Source organism: Sinocyclocheilus rhinocerous, unplaced genomic scaffold, assembly GCF_001515625.1.
Source record: "Sinocyclocheilus rhinocerous isolate Xijiao unplaced genomic scaffold, SAMN03320098_v1.1 scaffold432, whole genome shotgun sequence".
In the NCBI taxonomy this organism is placed as follows: domain Eukaryota; kingdom Metazoa; phylum Chordata; class Actinopteri; order Cypriniformes; family Cyprinidae; genus Sinocyclocheilus; species Sinocyclocheilus rhinocerous.
The window spans coordinates 1645359-1662209 of NW_015627225.1; the positions used below are offsets into that span (position 1 = coordinate 1645359).

Below are 16851 nucleotides of genomic sequence, written 5' to 3' on the forward strand. Positions count from 1 at the left end.
GGGGGGTTTCTTACTCGGAGCTCAAGCCGAGCCTCGGGTTTCGAGCCTCCTTCACGGACAGCAAGCCAAGTTCGTTTTACCATTACCTGGCAGGGCTGAATGGGCAGGCGAATTCGTGAAATTAAGTTCGCAACGCAGGTTCGGGAGGAGCCTAATCAACCAGTCCTGCCAATCATCGTTTCGACCGTATATAAGCAGCAGTCATTGTTCCGTCAAAGCGAATATTCTTCCGGCATCCCTCCACCACCCCTTCTCCTCCTTTAACTCCCTTCTCTTTCATCCCATCACTATCATCATAGGGGGGTTTCTTACTCGGAGCTCAAGCCGAGCCTCGGGTTTCGAGCCTCCTTCACGGACAGCAAGCCAAGTTCATTTTACCATTACCTGGCAGGGCTGAATGGGCAGGCGAACTCTTGAAATAAATACTGTTCAGTTTCTTGCACAGACCGATCGTTTCGTGTCTCGTGATCAATGTATCGTCACGAGCCACAGGGTTTAATTTGATTTTGTTTGTGTATGTTTTTTTGACTCTCAAAGCTGTGATTCCCATTCACTTCCATTATAAGACTGACAGACTGCAACGGTTTGAGTTAAAAATCTTCGTTTGTGTACTGAAGAAACAAAGTCACCTACATCTTGGATGCCCTGGGGGTAAGCAGATAAACATCAAATTTAAATTTTTGGGTGAACTCTCCCTTTAATTGTAAAATATCTGACTGAATATTGTTTCAAAGCCAGTTTTTTCACAGTGCTGCAGAAAGCCACCGAAAAATAGGACAACAACGCAATTGGACAACAAGGAGAGAGAGGATGAAATAGTAAAAGAATGAACTACTGTAAAGAAATCAAGTTATAAATGATAAGATGCATTACCACTTGATCTCCTGGTGAAGCTGGGACCAGGTCAACACTCTCCAGCTGGGCAGTATGGGTAAGAAGAGGCAACGGAGTAATGGTCAAAATCTCATCACACACTGCTACCAACTGACGACACTAGAGAAAGAGACAGAAAGAAAAAGAAAAAGATTGGTTATTTCTTCTGAAGTAATGAATATAATCACATGTATTATTGGAATATAGAGGATTATGTAGGCTACACTACCATTTAACTGTTTGGTGTCGGTAAGATGTTATTTGGAAGAATACTGCAGTATACACTGCAGTCCCAATGATGAAAGGATGATTCAGAAAACTTCAAATTAAAAGTTAAAATGCCACACTTTTAATATGAAATAAAGTACTGTAACAAATATATAAGCTGCACATTTGCTTAAAACCTCATAAGTTCATTACACTAAACTATTGTTACAACAAGTGAAAATTACTTTCTGTGGTAATTGACAGCATATCAGTTAGGCCTACCACAGAAAGTTTGTAATTGTTGTGTCACTGAAATGTATTAATATATTCATATGAACATCATAACTTCAATATGCATAAGGCTTGAAAATATAATACAATATTATAATATAATACAGTATAATAATAATATATGACTACAGTATGTTAATGTAATTTAAAGAATCAAAAGATATGTAGAAAGTAAGAGTGAAAACAGAAGACCCATGATCTCTTACTATAGATATAATGTCCTTCTCCTTTTCAAACACGGCGGTTTCCTACAGGGAAGAGAGAGAGAGAAATGAGAACATTTACTAAAAATGCAAGTGTTTCCACCGACTGAGGATTTAAATCCAGAATTCAGAGATCTACAAACACACATGAGGGGAGTTCACCTAACCCACTCACTCCAGGGCTGATTCAGCTCCTTCACACCTCTCAATGAAACACTTCCTCAAACAGAGTGACACTACACACCGCTAACATACAGCTAGCAACCCGTACAAGACCTAAGCACAAGATTACATGCACACAAGCACACACTCATATTCATGACTGTACTGAACATGTAGATCACAGTCTAATTAAAGGATTAGGGTGGCCGCTGAGGATCGGTGGCAAGAGAAAAAGCATTTGAACCAGATTTACTGATGAGCCAGATCTTATGTAACATCCCTAAAGATAAACACTGAATCCCAGACCACCATCAGATTCACTTCAGCCAATACACAACTCACTCAGCCATGAAGTTCAGCACAAATAAAACCAAAACAAATAAGGGCTCATATCCAACCTCAGAGCTGTTTGTATTGGCTAAACGGATTCAGTGTTAGTCCATCTGAGGCATGAAAGTATGCACTTACTGAACTCAGGTATGCGAGAGAGAGGATATGACATGACACGCAGCTGAAGAATTTTGTGGGAGGTATGTGTGTGTGACACCGATGGCTCACTTCTCGTTAATTTAAACAGGTGTGTCACTTCCCCTCATGAGAAATCAACACACACACAAACCTTTAGGCTCACAAAGAGTTTTATTTGAATGCATTCATTTCCAGTGGTCCATTAAAACCTAAGGTTCAGAGCAAAGTAAGAGGTAAACCATCAGTATTGTTAGGGCAAGAATCACTATTACTACTTTTCATATTGCTTGTCAACTTAAGCTTAACATTCAATTATGTATATTATACAGCATGTATTTTATAAATATGTGTGTTACATATTTGACCCTGGACCACAAAACCAGTCATAAGGGTCAATTTTTTTGAAATTGAGATTTATACATCATCTGAAAGCTGAATAATTAAGCTTTCAACTGATGTAGGGTTATTAAAAATTACTGAAAATATTGAGAAAATCGCCTTTACAGTTGTCCTTAGCAATGCATATTACTAATCAAAAATTAAGTTTTGATATATTTACGGTAGGAAATTTACAAAATATTTTCATGGAACATGATCTTTACTTAATATCCTAACGATTTTTGGCACAAAAGAAAAATCGATAATTTTGACCCATACAATGTATTATTGGCTATTGCTACAAATATACCCCAGCGACTTAAGACTGGTTTTGCAGTCCAGGGTCAAATATATGAAATATATAATACTTTTTTTATTTTTTTAATTAATAAATATTGTTTAAAAATAAAATCATGAATTAATTTTTTTTGTATTTTAATATTTTTATTTTATTTTATATATTTTTTTATATTTTATTTTATATTTCTTATATTTTTTATTTTACTTTACTTTACTCTTTACTTTATAACTGTGGTCAGTGAAAATGTGGCCCAACTGGCTAAACAGGAAAATACTACAGTTCGGGGTGGGCTATACTGACGTGGGCCAGTAAGCAACCACTTTACAATGGGTTAAAAAAAACTCGTTATGCTAGCATTGTGGTGACAACTTATGCATTTTCTTCAAAAATGTTGTTTAGAAATAAACCCCTCAGTTCCCCTATAAATACACACACAGTTTGGAGTAAAACAATGAGATCTGACAGAGAGTCAGCGATTCAACACAGCAGTGACTGCTGGGATTCCACTTTAAACGAGAGCAATTATCTGCTTTTTTTGAGCTGATTGGATAAGCATATGGTTGTGCTTCCGAGCAGGTGCTTGGAACTAAGATGTGTCGTTGCCATGGAAACAGATGTAAGCGTAAAAGTGAATGAAATGACAGGATGGAATGATGTGGAAGGTCAAACAGGACACACACTGGTCATGTCTTCAGTGTAATTTAGTGTAATATCTTCTACTGTATATTCACACCCTGTCAAAGAAAACTGCCAGAGTGTATTTTTATAGGTCATTATGGTATAGTTCAAGCACAGGTCAGTCCTTACTGTTGATTTGAGAGCCATCTCACTGATTTACAACAATAAATCTCATCATAATCACATCCAGGAAAAGCAAGGCTAATCTGAATCAGAAACTACATATATTTTTGCAGAATCACCTGTTATTTTTGTTAGACATGTCTGCTACCATTTGCATATTTGTGTATTTAATAATTTTTTGAATTCAATTATCCTTTGACCTACAAACAACAGTGTAGCTTTGTCACCACCGGTTAATATATGCCACCATTTTAAAACCCATTTCACAGGATTTTGCAAAATCCACAAAAATCAGCACCGAAAATGGAAAAAATAATTCAGGGAAATTTAAATACAAATACTTAAAGTTGACATGAAATGAAAATTCACAATATTTTCTACATTTTTAAATGTTATTGTTCTTATTGTAAATTAAGTACCCATGCATTTCATTTTTCTATTTTATTTTTATGAAAATGTCATAATTACTAACTACAGACTTCTCTGTTGAAATATACAGGATTTTTCCAATCATTCAGTCTGCTTAAACCTTTTCTCAACACCAATATCTTAACATACGGTCAACAACCAATGTACGTATATAACAAAGTCCTTGTCCTTATGTTTTCTATTTCAATAATCTATTACACTCGGATATATACCACAATACAGAAGAAAATATATTTTGCTACTTCTGTTTCATTGCTACTTTGAATGAGGTAAGAATGAGAGAATCTTTTGTCTTTTGATATTTGTGACCCTGGACCACAAAACCAGTCATAAGGGTCAATTTCTCGAAATTGAGATGCATACATCATCTGAAAGCTGAATAAATAACCTTTCCTTTGATGTATGGTTTGTTAGGATAGGACAATATTTGGTCGAGATACAACTATTTGAAAATCTGGAATCTGAGGGTGCAAAAAAATCAAAATACTGAGAAAATCCCCTTTAAAGTTGTCCAAATGAAGTTCTTAGCAATGCATATTACTAATCAAAAATTAGGTTTTGATATATTTACGGTAGGAAATTTACAAAATATGTTCATGGAACATGATCTTTACTTAATATCTTAATGATTTTTGGCATAAAAGAAAAATCTATAATTTTGACCCATACAATGTTTTTTTTTGGCTATTGCTACAAATATACCCCAGCGACTTAAGACTGGTTTTGTGGTCCAGGGTCACATATATTCTGTGCATTGATTTGCACTGGGGTTCTTTTCCCCTTTTTTCTTTGTATGCACGCAGCTGAGCAAATGCATAACTAAATGTATAACTGAAAACTAAAAACAAAAAAACTGAAATGGAGAAAGACGCCTGATATTCACTTTCTCTCCAGTCCTGCTGTTTTCCTCATCTTTTAGTTCTATTGAGGCTGACGTCCTCACACAAAGGAGCTTCATTCAGCTCAAAAGCTTTTACCTTGTTATCCTCTAGTTCCCAACAAAGCTCCTCATTTCACACTGATAATGATCATTAACTCTGTTTTCAACACTGCAGAAAGAGAGAGAGCTTTCCTCAGTGATAAAACACAGGTCAGATCTTCTCTTTCCATCCTCTATCTTTTGCTCCCTCTCTTTGTCTGTAGCTTATTGGCATTACAAATAACTACATTTGCAGCTGCATACAATGACAAAAACGGAGCAAACCAAAGTATATAAATGTTCTGTCTCTAGGCAGAGACAAACAGCTAAATCAAATGCTCTGTTAAGGGGTCACAGGCCAGCAGACCTGAAGATACTAAAAAAAGATCTGCCTCACATCCTGCATGGATCCATTTACAATTCTCAAATGCATAAACAACACACTTGCTTGTTTTCCAATCATGGTGGGAACTTTCCTTTGACTTCTATTGTTTTTATAGTGAGCTGATGATATTTAATATCCCCTAACCCTCACAGAACCCTTTCTACGTTTTTACATTGTCAATAAGGCATTTTTAGTATGTTTATTAACCTTGCATCCTATTTTGTACTACCTTCTAGACTGAATTTCCTAGCAAAAAAATATACACATCAAGTCTAGTTTTGTAAACTGAGCATTACTGGTTTTAAACCTCTATGAGGTCTTTATATATCATCTAACATTAACCACATAGTAAGTAAACGAAACTCTGAACTGAATTTAGCCACTCTACAGAAGAGACGACTTCCAAAATTCCATAAAACAGACTGTTTATTAAATAAAATAACCATTTCCTCCCAGCTAATATTATACAAAGAAATTCTGAAGCAACTTCAGACTTGTAAACATTAAGGGAAAAATATATTCAAGGTAAAAAAGATAAAACAAGGACACACAGTACCTCTGTCTGATTGACGTGACCTTTTCTGCTTAATCCACTGATGTATTTCAGTACTGTGTGTATGAATTTCCTTTTGCACCCTCTCTCACTCTCCGCCTCTTATCTCTCTTTTAATTAATCTATCTTTCACTCCCTCACCTCTCCTTCTTTTTAAGTTCATTACTCCTCTCTCTCTTTCACGATAAATTCATCGGCTGACAGCTAATTATTTCACACTCCCCGGGCAGCGCTGCCAATACATACAAACACACCAAAACACTCACAGGTGCAATTATATCTCTGATAAAAAGTTTCCCCTTCATATCTGGGTTGACCCCGGAGACACTGAATATTTGTTCATCTGTTCATTAAAACCTCAGCACCACCAGTGAGCAAGACAGTCATCCATGTATGACACACTAGTATCACCAGAAAGGTTTGCTTGACATGATGACCTTTGACTTCAGGTGACGTGGTTTCTATAAGGATCAGAGGCCCACCTGTCCCCTAACACCTGTTCTAACACTCACCTTCATGGCTTCAAATGTCAGAAACTTATTAAAATGTAAGCAGAATGAACACAGAAACCTTTAGACTGAACTGAGTTTAGGGTTCTGACCTCAATCAGAAGTGAGCTATTTTGACTTAGGATTTATCGGCTGTAATTTAATATACATTTTCCTAATTTTCTAATTATGCATATATAGACATTATTGTTCAAAATTTTGGGGTCAGTAAAACTTTTTTAAAGAAATATTTTTTTTTATACAGCAAGGATTCATTAAATTGTTTAAAAGTTACCAAAAATAATTCAATACTGTTACAAAAGATTTCTATTTCAAATAAATGCTGCAAATGTGAAAAAATCCCATTTTCCACAAAAAAGTGACTGTTTTCGACATTGCTAATAATAAGAATGATTTCTGAAGGATCATGTGACACTGACAAGACTGGAGTAATGGCTGCTGAATATTCAGCTTTACAATCACAGGAAAAAAATGACATTTAAAATATATTAAAATAGAAAACTTATTTTTCAGTAATAATTAATAATTCCCCATATTACTGTTTTTATTGTATTTTTTGATCAAATAAATGGTGAGCATAAGGGACTTGTTTCAAATGCATTAAAAAAATAACTGACACCAAACTTTTGAACGGAAATGTGTAACATTAGTATTTTCACTGGTGGTCTTTTGGACTTTTGGACCCCATTGTATGCATGAATGATTATGTAAGGATTGGTGATCCTGAACAGCTTTCAGTTTGTACATTAACTCTTCTCTTACTGTTGCCATTCTTACATGAAAAAGTTCCTGATTGCTGCACAAGAAAGCATTTGCACTCATGATACACACACAATACTGTTTGTAGTGTAAACAGGAAGTATACAAACAATGCTTTTAAACTGGAAAAGATGCCATCAGCTTTAGGAAAGTGAACTCAGTGACAAAACAGAAAGAGAGAACAACGCTCTAGTGATTTACTCTGTGTTTGTGTGTGTGTCTGTGACAGCTGACAGAAAGAAGCTGATAGCATCAAGTGTCAACATTCTTAGTGCACACATTGCACATTGTTTCTCCATACACGCACAGAAACACTTAGCTTCTTTCTCATTTCCACACTTTCCTTCCCCTCTTTAGCAATGCTGTTTGGTCTCAGAGTGGATGTCTGAGTCACATCATCAACAATCAAACCCTTTTCTTGTTATTTCCCTCTATGAGTACACAAACAGCACCAAAAAGCCATTGAAACTTTTAAAGCGAACATGAAATCTGCAAGAAACATTAAGCAAATTGTTCAGATGCCTTTTGAATGATAACGCAAACACAAATCTTGAAATAGATGCTATCTGATTTCCAACGACACTGTGAGTATGTCAACATGTTTTATCATTAGTATGTGTGTGCATGTGTTTGTGGGTGTTAGTTTGCACCCAAGTAAAGGTGACTGCTAAACTTGTGAACCTTTCTGGGTTAAAGCATGTCAAATTAAAAATCAATGGTAGAGACAGAAAATAAGCAATCAAAACTTATTAAAGTGTAAAATTATCAATGAATAGAAAAACAAACCCTACTGTTCCAGGTCCAGATGAAAGATTTTCTTCTGATGAAGTGAATATCATGTGACCTTCTCTCCTGTATGCTCACCACAGGTAAATAACACACGACCAAAGTGTCTTTCAGTTCTCATAGTCTGACTTTTAACGCCCGCCTCCTCCCCCCACTCTCGGACAGCCTTAGCCCTCTTGAGTCCAGTGAATAAGTGTAATGAAAACCATGTGTTTGTCAGCATTATAGTGTGATTGTATCAGGCGTAGAACAAAAAAAAACAAAGCAATTTTTTCAAAAATAGGCAGCATGGACAGATTTAAAAATCACCAGAACCTCTATTTGACCATGATCACTTCAGCCACTACAGACTCAAACATTTTCCCTCTACTGTGGTATACAGTGAGATATGGCAGATATTTCCAAAGAAAATTTACTTAAAGGGGTCATGACATGGATTTTTTCATTAATATGTTTCTTGAGGTTCACTTGTAATGTTACATTTTTGGCAGAGAAACCCCAAATATATGTGCAGAAAAATGATTATTTTCAACCCTCATTTTCCACCTCTGTCTGAAATTATCCAATTTTAGGGGACGGCTTCTTTAACATCATTGCATAGTAAATATTACCAATGACTCCTTGCTATTGCATGTAAGTGTTTTGAAAACATTATCAATATAAAATCGTCATTTACAGTCAAATATTATGAAATTGTTAAATACGGTTTGCGATGCAGCTGCTGTCAGATCCAATACAGTTGGCTGCTTCATCTTTCAACAAATTTCTGTGCGAACTCTCCATTACACTGCGCCTCATTTACAAAACAATCTGAGGTAAAATGCTCCGAACAAACATATAACAATTTGACGCAATCGGAGATTCCATTAAAATAAACTATCCACTTGTTCCTGACGCTGGGATTCTTCTGAGGTCTGTACAGAGACGCAAACAAGCTGTTTTAACAGGACGTGTCAAAGCGAACGTTCCTTATACTGTTGTAGGAAGACTCAAACGCATGGACTATATATGATATATAACTATTTGTTGAATCTTCCACTGGAGGCATTCATATGCAAATGTTTTCGCCCGTGTGACATCACAAATCCCACAATATCCAAACGATATTGCCGATTATATCTGTTTTTGGAGCTTAAATAAAATGCTTTGTTTATAATGAGGATGACATTTAAGATATGAAACTTGAAGGATTTTTTATGGTATAAAGTAGGGATGCACCGGTACCGATACTGGTATCGGTATCGGGCCCGATACTGAGCTCCTGTACTCGTACTCATACTCGTTAAAATGCCCCGATACCACACCCAACTGTCTAATTTTTTGGTTGACTGTAATCCATTAGGCTACATATCTTTCTATCAAAGTTATCTAACATTATCAAGCTGAATTTGTTCTGACTCAGTTTAACTCTGAGTTCTGATAATGTGAGAAATGTTGAAGGTGTCTGAATAAATTTTGGTTTGACTGTATCTATTTGATAAATGAAGTTAACCAACTAACATTATACATACTCTTTTGGTTTCTGTACCCAATATTTAAAAAATTTACAAATGCAATAAAATATTGGTATCGGTACTCGGTATCGGCAAGTACCAAAAATAAAAGTATCGGTATCGGGCGAGTACTGGAAAAAGTGGTATCGGTGCATCCCTAGTATAAAGACCTCTCGTATGTCAAAAAGCAAATTGACTTCTCATGTCATGATCCTTTTCTATTTCAGTCCGTTACTCACACAAATTTATTGCAGTATTGTAACTCTGAAGCTTGACAGTCACCGCCCCATTCATTTCCATTTTATGGAAAAGAGCAACTTAAATACTCTGGAACAACGCAAACAATGACAATTTTTGAGTGGAATCTCCTTTAAAGCACTGTAACAAGAACACACTCACCTTATGCACTGTAATGTCCAGATCTTTACACAGAGTGGCAACTTTCTCATTTGCTGTGTATCCAGTCTGCTGTACATATTGATACCTATTAAAAAATACATACACATTATGTCTGAGAAAGAATGAAACGCCACAACACTACTTCATGTGCAAATTCACTGCCTGTATATTAACACACAGGTAAACATCACTCTGTGGTTCGGGCTGTGATTCTCACCTATTCAGCAAAGACACAAGTCCATTGGATGCTGTGATCACATCCACCACCACCTGCAGCACCTGTTGTGACAGCTTGGTGGCGCTCTGTCCATCATTGGTATTGACACGCCAGCGCCCCTGTATGCTCATCTGCAGAGTGTGAGCCACTGCACGCAGTTTCTCTGCCAAACTGCACAGATTGTCACCCCCAACACTGTACGTCTGCGTAGACACAAGAAAGAATATGTTAGGTGCCAGAGATGTGTATTTAAAAGTTGATCTACTTTTAATTTTACAAGGCACTCTAAAAATGTGGCAAAAAATGTGAGCGCAACAGTAAAACGCCCATCTAGCGTTTACATAGAAAAACAATAGACCCTTTTTACAGACTGTGATGATGCATTTCCTCAGTTATTAACATTGTAAATCTAGCTTTTAAGTTTTTTTTTAAAACTGCATGTACATCTATAACACTATACTTTGCTTTATACTATCTTGGCATTAAATTACAGAAATATTCTCTTTATCTCTTTTGACTAACATAATCAATCTCTTGATATTTTTTCCTCTTGAAAAGTCACAGAAATGCTATCGTGGATTTTTTTCTTTTGCTGTTGCTAACAACATGAACTCAGAAAACGTTTACCCAACTATGATGACTTATGTGTTCTAAATAACTCAAAGGATAAATAACCTACATTTAAAAGATAAATGTGCAATATTTATACCTCACTTTTTCACTTACTATGTACCTTTCATCCTACTCTGAAATGGCATGGCATATTTCCTATCCTACAAGCATACTTTCGACCTCAGCATAACTAATGTCCTCATATCCCACCAAAGACTGATCTGCCTTTGGTCCACGCCTTGAAAATTTTAGGTTTGCTAAATTAAAAAAAAAATGTATTCTTTAAGCCTGAATGTGCTGTTACGACACACACACAGGGAGTCCTGGCACCAACAGGTCCACATTAATCCTCCCAGCGGGCAAAACATTTACAGCACATGGAGCACATCTACTGTCAGCTCAGGGGAAGCTTCAGTATACCAGCCAGCAATCAACATATTTATGATCTGAAAATTAAGTGAAATGACTGTACTATTTATTTCTTGAAACCACACGTAATGCTCACTATAAATCCATGATATTGCACAGCTAAGATGACTTAAGACAAGCATGGAAGTGGAAACGGTTTCAAAAAATAGGCCAGACACTTGTGGAAGAATGTTCCCTGAGATTTGGCTGGAGTTTTGTTAGTGTTACAGGCCTCTGAGAATACAGCTTAAGTCAGCAGGATGAGCAACTCTCACAGATGTAATGAAATTCACAGACAGAGAGAGAGAGATGGTATACAGAGCAGTTCAGTCACAGACTAATGCTATAAGTGTATGAATAATGATTTTAGTCTTACAGCATTCCTCACCTCTATAACAGAGGCTCTAAAACGGGTAGCAGACAGGCATGTGCAACACAAACGCTAACAAAAACTCATACAGAAATATTTAATATCAGGTTATAAAATAACAGAAAGCTATTATTACAATACAAATACACCCAGAATTCACAAATCACACACTCAAATACAAACTTTATTTTCTTTATAACACTCCATTCAGAAGTGTTGTTCTAAATAGACGCTAATAATAAATAGGCTAAACTTAGCACTGAACACACCCCTTGGTATTACTTAGAATTATTTATTCTACTGGGAGCATTTATATATTCTGTCCTCACAAAGATTAATGCACACACACACACACACTCAAGGGTCCTACCAAAGCACAGAGTTTTTCCACAGCCTCCAGTATAAGCTCCTGATGTCCGATTTTATGCACTCCAAGTTTCTCCAGTCTGGTAGATGAAAGATGCAGCAGATCTGAGCCAGAGAGGTGCCATTCAGAGAACGAGTACTGTTGTAGAGGAGCATCCAGACCTGAAAAATGCACAGATATATGACACAAAGTTAAATAAGAGTAAACAGCACAGAGAAATTTAAGTTCACGAACAGTTCAAATTAAAGTGAGAATTGAAGTTCATCACAGTACCAAATGTTATCATCAATCATAATATAAAATCATGTACGTTAAAATCATAATATAAATATGATTACAAAAAATATTATGATGATAATATAAATATTATTATATATACACACTACCATTAAAAGTGTGGGGTCAGTAGTACTATTTTTTGGATGCATTAAATTTTTCTTTTTTAATTATTAAATTTAAAACTTTTTTAAAGTTTTTTTTTTAACTTTTACATCATCACAAAGATTTTCTATGTACAATAAATACTGCTCTTTTGAACTTTATATTCATTAAAGAATAACTATAAGCATATTAAGTTTATAGTTATAAACATATTAAGCAGCACAGCTGTTTTCAACACTTATAAAAATAAGAAATAGTTATTGTACACAAAATCGGCATATTATAATAATTTCCGTGACCCTATAGACTGTAGTAATGGCTACTGAAAATTCAGCTTTGCTATCACAGGAATAACTTATATTTTAAAATATATTAAAACACAAAACAGTTCTTTTAAATTGCAATAATATTTCGCATTATTTATATTTTTCAGCGTATTTTTCAGCAAATAAAAGTAGCCTTAGTGAGCATAAGTGACTTCTTTCAAAACCATAAAAAAAACTAACCAACCCTAAACTTTGGGTGCATTTAAAAATTGCAGTTGATGAAAATTATCTTTGACCCAAGTAAAATACAGAAAGAAAAAATTGTCAATAGGTAGTTAGTACAAGTAGAGAGACACCAACACATTATGAATGAAAGGAAACAGCTATATGAGGAGCTCAAATACAACCCACTGATCAATCCACACATACACAAAAACTATTTCCATAGATCCATTATAATGGAAGGAAATGAGTGGCCTAGCATGAAGAAGGTGCCCAGGAGGCATCTGGGTCCTGCACACTGAAGTTGTGCAGCCAGCTGTTGTTGAAAGTCATGTTAAAACACACATCTGCTATGTATTTACTACAGGAAAAAGCACTTTAGAACCCCTATGTGACACAAGTTTCTGTTGTTAATTTTGGAATGAACAAGGTAAAAAGTCCAGTTAAAGGTACTAGATGGATTCTCGTCAGCACATACTTACTGTAAATGACTGTATACTGTGACACTCAATCAGTGAACACTGAGGATTTAAGCTTATTTCTCTGAGCTGGTAAAATACAAAGATTTTGGGCCCTGAAGAAAATGTCTTTGTGTAAGATTTTTACGCAACTACACTCTAAAAAATGCTGGGTTAAATATAACCCAGCGCTGGGTTAAAAAGGGACAAACCCAGCTATTGGGTTGTTTTGACCCAGAGGTTGGGTTGTTCCGACCCAGTGGTTGACAGAGATTTCATAACTGTCAGAGACTATTCTCTAATCTAGATTCATAAGACATGTACAGTATTTTACTATAATTGGTTTAATTAAACCATATAAATTAATAGCAGGGAATATAAAGCTTTATCACATTTTGCTTTTATATTTTTATTCAGCCTTTAGAGATCTCATACACTGAGAACCTAAATGATCACAAGACACAACAATGTCCGACATTGTACAAACACAAACAAACAAGTGAGATAAGGGGCTCTATGCTTCTGTCACAGTCTAATACAGTAGGTTCAGGGCTTTAACAGAATCCCAGTAAAAGTACAAACACATAATTAGTCTACATTCATAAAGTGCACATTCTAATATTTTCATTATGACTTCATTATGCTTGTATTTTAGAGTATATAAAGTGTTAGAAATAACTAATTGCTTCTTTGAACTCAAAGGCTAGGAAAATTCATGTTAAGATCTGTTTTAGGAAAGAACTTAAGTAACATTATAACACTATTCACTATTAATTAGCTGCTTATTAACATGCATATTACTAGATATTGGCTGTTTATTAGTATCTAATGCCTTATTCTACATTACCATATGTAGAGACCATATATATCTTACATACTATCAGTATGCAGCAAATTAGGAGTTTACTGAGGGAAAACTCTTAGTTAAGAGTGAATATGTGTTACCAAAACGTGTTTTATAAAACAAGCAAGGAGCTTTAATATTATGAAAGAAGTGTGGAATTCCTTTGTTTTGTCCAACTGTGTGAAACTGCTGAATTACAAAATTAGGGTGAAGATCTTATTGGACGTTTTAAGATACAGATTCAAAAACACAAATATTTTGGGTGGAGGTGTTTTAAATGCATAATAGTGTCACAGTGTCTGGTTGTGGTGCCCTGGACTGGCCGCTTGAGGGCGCGCTCCTGTTTTTGTGTTATATGTTGTGAACTCCATTTCCCATAGTCCCTTGTCTGTCATTCTGTCTGATCATTAGCACCTGTTTATTATTTCTGATCATTATCACCTGTTAGTCATTTACTCATTATCCCAGCTATATATACCTTGCTCACTCTGTCTGTCATTGCTGCTATTTTGTATTTGTCATCTCGTGTCTGAGTTGTCTATAGTTTACCGTGTTATCTGTTCCTTGCGTTTTGGATTACCTTTTGCCACGTTTTTGTTCTGTTTTGATTATTTTGTTACTTTCAATAAACTGCAACTGGATCTTACCTTGTCTCTCCTGGCATTCCGTGACAAATAGAAGACACCAGGGCTAGTTAGAATGCCAAAAGAGCTGTATCTCAGTCACTATGAGATTTTTAATTGATGTCCAAACAAACATGTGTTTTCTCTCTACTTCTCTCTTGATGTCAAACAACCTGTTCAAAACCCTCTTAAATTAATTCAAAAACTGAAAATAATTTTAGTTAATTATGCAAACTTAAATTACAATATTTTTCAATATGTATATAGTATTAAACATGCAGGTTCATTGTTTTGTATTTCAAAACAATTTAAAGTTTGCTGAAAGTCCTGTTTAATGGCATGATGAATTGTGACAACATGCCCCACTGTTGGCGACATTGTCATAACATCATGTGTTCAATGAACTATATCTTTTTTTTTTTTCTGGGCAATATCATTCAAAACGTTCAGTAGCCAAGGCTTTTAGTAGACCAATCAAAAGATAAATATTCACTGGACTAAAAAGTCAACTATTCTCCTACTTCACAGTATCAAGCCACTGTAAAGAAGATAACATAATAGAAATATAAAGTAAAAAAAAGTGTGAAAAGAACAGAAGTACTTATACTACATATTAATTGTAATAAATATTACACTTCACATTTTATAGTTATATTATATATATATCAATACACAAGTACTGTAAGGCTAATACATAATTCAAAACAACCCACAAAATAACCACTAGTATTAATACACAATACTACAGTAGCCTACTAATGTAACTACAGTTTAAATAGCCTACAAAGCGACACAAACACTATTGTAAAGTAGGCCTATAAAACAAATAAAGTACGAGTGTTAAAATGAAACCACAGAACATGGGTCAGAAATGAGCGAGAGAAATAGAGACATGCGCATATAGTGAGCGATGTGGGCCAGTCTAGACTTGCACAGAAAATGACAGCAGCAGATTTGATCGCTTTGCATATGAGGACAGACGTATCAATACAATACAGTTTGTTAAGTTAAATCGCTTTTGTATTCACCAGCTGTGAAATAATTTCGCGCGAGAGTTTATCAACAAACTAAAAGGCGCTTCCTCATTCCACTAACACCTTCCCGTTCCTTAGGGATTTGTGTTGTTCCTGTTTAATTAGGCTTTATCTCTCTTTCGACTGACATAAAGTCACCTGTCGGTCGCAAAAATCACAGACACACAAACATAAACACAGCCCGTTACCTTTGAGCCACTCGGTGACTCTCTCGTTGCTCCAAGACTTTACGGGCTCCATGATCTTAGGAGCACGAATTCAAATCCCTGAAGTGAATCAGAGCAAAGAAAAGTTCATCCTGCTGGCTGCTTGGCACACCTTCCTACAGGTAAAGCTGCGCTCTCAGCCAATGGTGTGCGGCGCTGGTGTCCGGTGCACTGCGCCTGTCTCGGTTTGCAGGGAGGGGCTCATGAAACTCGTTCATAGAGGCAATTCAGTGTCCCGAGACCGAATCAGTTTTCTCTGTTTGCTTGACTCCCACCCTGCAAACTTCAAGTGTTTTCATCAACTTATTTAACTCTTTAGGGTCTTCGTCTTAGTCCTTTCTGGTGTTAGTAAAGTGTGGGAAACTATTTTAACCCATATAGATCCCATTTCCCCCAGCTAAGTTGTATTGTACAAGTATTTCACTGTTACACAACTGGATATTTTCTTACAAATTAGTGAACGTATGACAATCGTGAATTCATGCTGGTCAACAAGAAACAATAATTTAACATGATGTTATTATTTACATTGTTATGTTACATTATTAGGCTATTTCTTGTTGACCAACAGAGGAATTTTAAGTAGCCTATAAAAAAATGTAAATAGGCCTACAGCTTAGCTGGGAGAAATGGTAGGATATGTAATGAATTAATATAGTTTACAGTTATACCATTGTAAGAGGCAAAAAACATTCCAAGACTTTTGACTGAAGCACTGCTGGTATATACAATTATAAATATATAATTATACATATGTAACATATAACTATATACATACTATATACATATGGTACACAGGGGTGTGAAGTAACGAATTACAAATACTCACGTTACAGTAATTAAGTAGTTTTTATCAGTAATTGTACTTTTTTGAGTAGTTTAAAAATTGTGTACTTTTACTTTTACTTGAGTACATTTTAAGTGATG

At 35.5% G+C, this 16851-nt stretch overlaps 1 protein-coding gene across 3 annotated transcripts in view; it reads right to left on the minus strand.

Moving 5' to 3' along the window:
* LOC107721552 (connector enhancer of kinase suppressor of ras 1-like) overlaps positions 1 to 16024 on the minus strand; it is a 36257-nt gene extending 20233 nt beyond the window's left edge. For all 3 annotated transcript variants that reach the window (XM_016529649.1, XM_016529644.1, XM_016529635.1), the window contains exons 1-6: positions 15907 to 16024; positions 11894 to 12051; positions 10134 to 10336; positions 9917 to 10001; positions 1578 to 1619; positions 874 to 993 (exon numbers count right to left, since the gene is read on the minus strand). In XM_016529649.1, the coding sequence (XP_016385135.1) occupies positions 874 to 993; positions 1578 to 1619; positions 9917 to 10001; positions 10134 to 10336; positions 11894 to 12051; positions 15907 to 15958 (660 nt within the window). In that variant the 5' untranslated portion in view covers positions 15959 to 16024. The remainder of the gene's footprint in view (positions 1 to 873; positions 994 to 1577; positions 1620 to 9916; positions 10002 to 10133; positions 10337 to 11893; positions 12052 to 15906) is intronic.
* Positions 16025 to 16851: the final 827 nt, after the last annotated feature.